This window comes from Puntigrus tetrazona, chromosome 24 (genome assembly GCF_018831695.1).
Source record: "Puntigrus tetrazona isolate hp1 chromosome 24, ASM1883169v1, whole genome shotgun sequence".
Classification (NCBI taxonomy): domain Eukaryota; kingdom Metazoa; phylum Chordata; class Actinopteri; order Cypriniformes; family Cyprinidae; genus Puntigrus; species Puntigrus tetrazona.
In genome coordinates, this window is record NC_056722.1 from 5,918,429 (window position 1) to 5,925,928 (window position 7,500).

The 7,500-nt window shown below is 39.0% G+C and overlaps 3 protein-coding genes across 7 annotated transcripts in view; 1 reads left to right on the top strand and 2 right to left on the bottom strand.

The window, feature by feature from the left end:
- LOC122329919 (LIM zinc-binding domain-containing Nebulette-like) overlaps positions 1 to 537 on the bottom strand; it is a 9,483-nt gene extending 8,946 nt beyond the window's left edge. For both annotated transcript variants that reach the window (XM_043226604.1, XM_043226606.1), the window contains exon 1: positions 399 to 537. In XM_043226604.1, coding sequence (XP_043082539.1) covers positions 399 to 467 — 69 coding nt within the window. In that variant the 5' untranslated portion in view covers positions 468 to 537. The remainder of the gene's footprint in view (positions 1 to 398) is intronic.
- Positions 538 to 3,063: 2,526 nt separating this feature from the next.
- hus1 (HUS1 checkpoint clamp component) lies at positions 3,064 to 5,690 on the bottom strand. Of its 3 annotated transcripts, none has more exons than XM_043225825.1 (8): positions 5,542 to 5,690; positions 4,992 to 5,119; positions 4,717 to 4,893; positions 4,467 to 4,574; positions 4,320 to 4,367; positions 4,150 to 4,249; positions 3,360 to 3,491; positions 3,064 to 3,278 (listed from the first exon to the last, which is right to left on the bottom strand). In XM_043225825.1, the coding sequence occupies exons 1-8, from the start codon at positions 5,591 to 5,593 to the stop codon at positions 3,196 to 3,198; spliced, it is 828 nt and encodes a 275-aa protein (XP_043081760.1). In that variant the 5' UTR covers positions 5,594 to 5,690; the 3' UTR covers positions 3,064 to 3,195. The 3 variants fall into 3 exon arrangements, with proteins under 3 accessions (XP_043081760.1, XP_043081759.1, XP_043081761.1); XM_043225824.1 differs by having other exon boundaries at positions 4,320 to 4,394; XM_043225826.1 differs by lacking the exon at positions 4,320 to 4,367.
- Positions 5,691 to 6,163: 473 nt separating this feature from the next.
- Positions 6,164 to 7,500, top strand: part of LOC122330267 (receptor activity-modifying protein 3-like) — a 16,502-nt gene continuing 15,165 nt past the window's right edge. Inside the window, exon 1 of one of the 2 annotated variants that reach the window (XM_043227153.1) lies at positions 6,164 to 6,466. In XM_043227153.1, coding sequence (XP_043083088.1) covers positions 6,421 to 6,466 — 46 coding nt within the window. In that variant the 5' untranslated portion in view covers positions 6,164 to 6,420. The remainder of the gene's footprint in view (positions 6,467 to 7,500) is intronic. The other variant, XM_043227152.1, reaches the window with a different exon arrangement.

Below are 7,500 nucleotides of genomic sequence, written 5' to 3' on the forward strand. Positions count from 1 at the left end.
TCTTAATTTCAAAAACCCAACCCTTATGACTGGGATCACATTTACAAGCAGCTTCAAACAATATAGCGCGGTGTTCCTGCAATAACGAGACAAACACAACTCTTTCTACTTTCTAAAAGGATCTCTGTTTATTTTTGTGAATATTGTGGAGATTTGTGAGCTCAGGTGTGAATCTGGCAAACGTTACGCATTCAGCTGAACAAATACTTATAATGTCACTCCTGACTGTAAGATTATGAATAAAACATGAAGTTGATTATGTAAGAGACGAGCATCAAAACAGATAGTAAGCGTCACACAGTAAGTCAGATTCACACACATCACACCTCGAGCGGAAAAACACGCTTCCGCGGATAAAGTTGCTGTGGATGTGATTGTGAGGTAAGAAAGTGTCGCACCTTGTCGAGGCAGCTGATCTTCTCGGTGGGGTACACGGTCTTCCCGCAGCGCGCACACGGAGGATTCATCCTCGCCGCAGTTATGATCCCTCAGAAGTGAACAGAAGCTCCGGCTCCTCTCTAGTGAGCGGCGCGCGCCCGGACCTCAATAAGAGCGCGCGCTCGTGCGTGAGAGAGGGGGTGCGCGCGCGCGCCCGCGAGAGAGAGGAGCGACACTAACTAAAAAATAACGAAAAAAAACAACGTTAGTTAATACGTCACGGGTTAATAGTTGTGATAACAGGAAAATTAAATAGTAATTAACGTGTAATTAAACTTATTCTTGAATGTATTTGTTATTATATAGTTGTTTACACTTCCGTTCGTTTTTAGCATTTTTACAACCTGAAATTTTTTTTTTTTAAATTTGAATAAAATGCTAACTCTTTTTTTTGCGCTTATATTGTATTCAAAATAAAACATAACAAAAGTTTAAACAGAGAAATGTAACACTTTTATTCACTAAATGATATTTTAATTTGATGTCTGCTACAGGTCTCAAACAAATAACCTTGAGATAACAGAGAGCTGAAAACTAGACATTTAGAAAAGATTCGGCTGGAGAATATCTAGCAATTAATTTAATTGACATCAGGTCTGTCACACAAAAGAGATGTGTCGGGGAAAGTTACTTTTAAAAGTAATGCGTTACAATACTCTTTAAAAAAGTAAGCAATTAAGTTACATAGTTACAGTAATTGCATTACTATTAATTAATTTTTAAAATACGAGCAGGCCTTGATTGTTTTGGGATGAGAAGTTCTATTTATAGCAAATGTAAAAGTCTTTCACAGCAAAAAGTAAAGAGTAGAGCAGTTCTGAAGGAAAGATTAATCCCCGTCTGTGCAGAAGAAAAGAAGATTCAATACTCAATTTCAGGTTTATCTAAAGTCCTTTTCTCTTCATTAGAATGATTGAACTGGATCATCAAAGGTCAGCAAAGACATAAAATAAGATATTAATTATTGCAGGTTTGCGTCATTTTTGCATTTCATCATTTAAATTAATTGAATTAACACTAAATCTTGTGAGCTCTTCTGGTTTCTCTCAGCAGGAGACTCTTCAGTCAGTGAAGGGGAAAAGACAGTAACTGGTTCTTCTTTAGAAACTCAGGCGCTTTCTTGTATCTCGTGTCGCTCCACGGCTTCACGGTGTTTTACATTTCTGCTAAACGACACGATCTCCTTAAAGAGAGGAGAGAAGATCTCTAATCTGTGGAAGAGTGGAGGGATTGGGGAAAGTTTTAAGAGACGAGGCTGGAGATCTGTGCTGGATGCCCGGGGTCTTCAGGTCCCCATCAGGTGCTCTCAGTATTGTGTGTGTGTGTGAGCGTGAGGGACTATCATTACTGTGTGTGTGTGTGTGAGAGAGCGTCAGTGACTATCATTACTCTCTCTGTGTGTGTGTGTGTGTGTGTGTGTGTGTGTCTGTAACTCACATTATTGTGTGTGTATGCTGATTACGTAAGACTCATGCTAGACTATCAACACTGAGCATCATTATGTGTTCATCTTCAGCTCGTGTGTGTGTGTGTGTGTGTGTGTGTGTGTGTGTGTGTGTGTGTGAGACAGCGACACCTGCTGCTGTAAAACATCAAACACAGTAATCGTTTAATATCACGGCACACATCGAGATATTGGAGTGTTCTCCTGATGCTGTCAGTGCCGCTGTACTTCACCTTACAGAAACAAAGAATCATTGGGGAGCTAAATAATAAATAATCAAATACTTCAATATTTAATCTCATATTAATAATTAAGATTCGTTCATTCCGTTTTATTTAAATGATGCATGATTTATTATGAAATCAGAAGTTTTTTCTCAGGTCATTATGAATTATTTTAGATATACATATTTTATTTGCTGTGGCAGCAAAGCATCTCAATAAATGACGATATAGCAGATTAATTTTAAACCGAGGCTGTAAATCTAAAACAGTAACTGATTTAGCGACTCACTTTTTAATTTAATCAATACCGTTATTATTTAAATTTAGTTTAATAATAGAGCCAATCAGATTGGATTGCTGGACATGGTCATTTGTACCTAAACTAAATGCATCTAAAGTTTTACTAAACAAAAAATAAATAAAATACAGTAACGCCGATAGATTGTTTTTAAACTGCTCTGCGCCTCAAGCAGGATCCAGTCACGTGACGCCTCCCATCCAATGAGATGGCTTATCCAGACATTTCCCATCATGCGCCGCTTTGAATCACATAAACGATCCAAATATTGACTTTGTTGAGATTTGTAGAGTTTAAACGAGGGCCTATCTTCGCTATAATAACACATATAAACGCATTAGATGAGTCCGAAGAGCTCTTTCAGCGCTTCTCACCGTCCTCGACACCGCCGTGTCTCCAGCGGGGTATAAATAGCGCTGAGCGCCGCTACGTTTCTCGGCTGGTCCGAAGGCGGTGGGTTAGTCACAATTGATTGCTACAGTCAGTTACAGAACTCCTTGTTTCTTCTCTCCCCTCTCCCACCGCTGAACTTGACTAGCCTTTTACTGCCATCCATAACTCAACCTACATTTATCAATTTTTCATTTTTAATAAATACAGCTCTTAGCAGAATCGTATTTTTGTCCTTTTCTATATGCTAACATTGAAATAAACTGCTATTAAAGGAACAAAAAATTTTATTCATATATGTACACATTTACATAAACAGAAGCATTTTTAAATAAAACAAACAACAACGACGAAATATTTTTCAGATATTCTGAATGTAGATGGAGAATGTGAGTCTGACGTCACACCACAGCTGGAATAAAATACTGAAGAGACACGTCCTCGTGCAGAAAGATCAGGTGAAGAATCCTTTGGTGAACAATGTCTAGGTTAAAAGCAAAAGACACGTACTGAGTAGGAGCTTAATGTGTGTGTGTGTGTGTGTGTGTGTGTGTGTTGCTCTTACTACACATGGCTCTGCTGGGATTGACCTGCTGTCCGGTCAGGAACTGCTGGAGTTTCCTGATGTCCACGCGCACTTCTGCCATGAGATCTGGATCTCTATGAGTCGGACTGGAGCTTTGAGAAACGTCATCACCTGAGAGAGAAATCACACACACACACACACACACACACAAAATCATCTAACAAGTATTGTTATGGGTATTCTGTTAATTTACCCTAAAATCACAATAATTTATTTATTTATTCATGCTTTTGCAGCTCTAGCAGTGAATAAACACAACTGTGTGTGTCTTGTGGAAGAACACTGTAGCTGGATCTACTTTTCTTTATATCTATGACAGATCACACAGTATCTACCTATAAACACTTAGAAGTGTACTGAAGTGAATCAGGACAAGCCAAACACAGTCTGGGAAAGGGTTAATGGTGTACTTATTATATAAAGTCTGTAAATTAAATAACAGTCTAATATCCTGCAATCAATGCAATTTTGTTTCTCTAGTGCATTTACACCTAATCAGTGCTATTTAATTTTTTTTTTTTACATTTTGATCTTATTTGAACATTTTCTGTTCTTTTTCATCTTTGTCAGATTGTGTCTATACTTTTTATTTATTTAGTATATTTAGAAAAGTTACCCTTGCAACTATCTGACATAAAAGTGTGTAAATATAATATGTGCTGTTTATTTAAAAAGTAATGGCATTTATTGCTTTTATTTTTAGCTAATAACCATGCTCAGATAAAGTGCTTGATTCTACTCTGTAAGGGCATCGGATCGTGTCTCTCACCCCACGGAGGGTTTCCCAGATCTTTAAAGTGTGTTGTGACAGAAACCAGGTCCGTGTCGATCTTCAGGTTCATCTCTCCGTTCAGATTAGCCTCCAGCACCTGGAAACACATACAGCGTCAGACACAGCTCACATCACTTTCCCTTTTCTCCCACTCTCCATCACCTCACCAGATAGTTGGAGAGGTTCTTCATGCGGTCCACCACGCTCTTCATGGTCTTCAGAGGAGGTAAATAAATGCTGACCTAAGCATCATACAGTCATTGTATTATTACTGGCGCTGAGGGTCGAAAGGGTTCACTCCCGTAACAACTCACGTCAAAGTCTGGCATCTGCGGCTCTCTGAAATCATGCCAGAGTCGTCTGGGAATCACGTCCACTGGGATATCATGAGTGACCACACGACTGACGCTGGACAGAGACGGCTGGAGACATAGATACACACACACATATATACATACTAGAATACAACGTTTTATTTATAGTTAACCAAAACTACAACCAAACCCCGTTCTAATAGAAGCTGTGTTCTAATATGATCTGTTTCTGATGCTGTGTTCTTCTCACCAGCTCAGCGGCGAGTGTCAGACACGGGCAGCTCTTCTTAGTCAGCTTGATTTTGACAGATTTAGCGTTCTGCGCCGTTTTTAAGGCCCTGGAAAGATTCTCCGGAGCCACTTCCAGAAAGATCTCGTTGGCGTCGGCAGACACTCCCTCCAGCTGGAATTCATCGAAGAAGTTCCCCTGAAACACAGATGCAGTCACAGAGTACACTGCGTCATTTTGATTCATTAAAGGGAAGGTGTGACACTCTTGACCTGACTCTGATCTGGATCTGGTACCTGTGAGAGCTCACACCACATACTGACTCCTCCGGTCGCCACACGCCCCGACAGAACGAAGAACAGGTGATCACCGGTCAGCCGCAGGACACACACCTTCGTCAGCCGGGACACAGTGTTCACCACACCTGCAGAGACCAGACCGGAGCGGATCAGACTACACTAGATCAGACCAGACCAGAGCGGAGCGGATCAGACTGGACTAGATCAGACCAGACCAGAGCGGATCAGACTGGACTAGATCAGACCAGAAATGACTGAACTAGATCAAACATGACCAGACCAGACCAGACCAGACCAGAGGTCTAACACATCAGACAGACACAAAGCAAAAAGATTATATATATATATATATATATATATATATATATATATATATATATATATATATAAATCAAATACCGTAGATCAGATTTTAAAAAGCTAGTTTTAAACTCATTAAACACAAAAAACGAGAAAATAATGATTTAAAAAAAAAAAAATCACACGGAGATTTATTATTATCTATTATGACAGAAAGAAAATCAAGAACAAACATGTTTAAACCCACGTGTGAAGTGATTCAAACATCCGACATCGATGATTTTGGCTCGAAACTTCATTTTGCTGCAATAAACGTGTTATTTAAATACTCTGCTAAGTTTTGTTGACGTTCATGTGTTTTCGCGCCAGCGGTCCAGAAACAGCTTCCGTCTGGAAACAACCGCCTCGTGTTTATAGTTCCGATGTGCTTCATGTGGCCGCACGGTGGCGCTCTCAGTAAAGCTTTAATCTCCACAACAACACACCTTACGTTCTTACGTTTATTCATATTTTAACAAATATGAATATTTTTTTATTCTTATTCAGTATAAATACACGCTGTCTTACAAAAGACAGTATATTCGTATATTAATCTTTTATCAGAATACTGTATTTTATTTACTTATTACTAGAATATGTAGTAAATAATTCAGATGTATAGCTTCAGTGATGACAACCTATTTTTTCACTGTTTATTTTAAACATATCACAGTAAGAGAGTATTAATGGTGATATTTCATCTTTAAGATGGTTTTCTTAAGCTGTTGTCGTGTGTGTGCGTGTGTGTGTGTGTGTGTGTGTGTGTGTGTGTGTGTGTGTGTGTGTCCCGTTAAACAGCCCACAGACACACACGATCATGAAGTAGGAGGAGAGAGAGAGAGAGAGAGAGAGAGCTGCACAGAGTCTCTGAGGTCCGCATCGCTCCTCTCGCGCTCCTCTGATGGACTGATGGTGATGAAGATGATGATGAAGGCTCAGTGATGAAGAGGATGTTCAGGGCTCTGGAATCTCAGCGTCTGCGCTGCTTGTGTCGGATGAGCCGGATCGATGTGTTTTATTGGATATGAAATGAATGATGAATGTGTTCAGAGATCTGAGCTGATTGACTCAAACTCGCTTCTTTATCATGGATCCGAATCTTCTCACACTCTTCAAACTTTCCCTGATCTTCGGTGAGTGTATTCATCTTTCTTTGGCAGTTTATCGCAAACGCTTTTGTATTTTTGTACGAGTGCAAGTCGTCTTAAATAACGATAAATAAATAAGTGTGTGTGTGTGTGTGTGTGTGTGTGCGCGCGCGCGCGTTATTCAGCAGATACACATCTGAATTTAATATTTGCATCACTGTACAGTGAGAATGTACAGTATAGTTCTTTTGACCCTAATGTACATCACTAACATATAATGTAACATTCTGTGCAATGTTTCATCATTAAAAAATATTTATTATGATTGGTATTATTAAGGGTATTTAAATGAATCGTGGCTCTAATGGAACATTTAGCTTTATGTTTTCATTGCAACTGTCAGATGTGTAACCCACACCATGAACAAATCCGACTGGAAATGAGTGAATGATTATTTTTAAAGTAGAAAAATTGAGCATACATTTTTTTGAATGAGTTTCATCAGTGAAACTACAGCTCATGATTCGCTCAGCGTGATAATCATGTAAATCATAAAAATGTCAAATAAACGTTTTATTTTTAAAATGAAAATCAAACACATTTAAACGTATGAATGTTTGATTCATTTAACAGAATGTCATGATTCATGTATGATCTTCAGCTCATATGAAGGAGGGTTTAATCTGGATTACAATGTGAACGTCTCCTCTGGAGCTCACATACTCTCACATACTCTCACATACTCTCATATACTCTCACATACTCTCATATACTCTCACATACTCTCACATACTCTCACATACTCTCATATACTCTCACATACTCTCACATACTCTCACATGCTCTCATATGCTCTCATATACTCTCATATACTCTCACATACTCTCACATACTCTCACATGCTCTCATATGCTCTCATATACTCTCATATACTCTCACATACTCTCACATACTCTCACATGCTCTCACATACTCTCACATACTCTCACATACTCTCATATACTCTCACATACTCTCACATACTCTCACATACTCTCACATGCTCTCACATACTCTCACATACTCTCATATACTCTCAC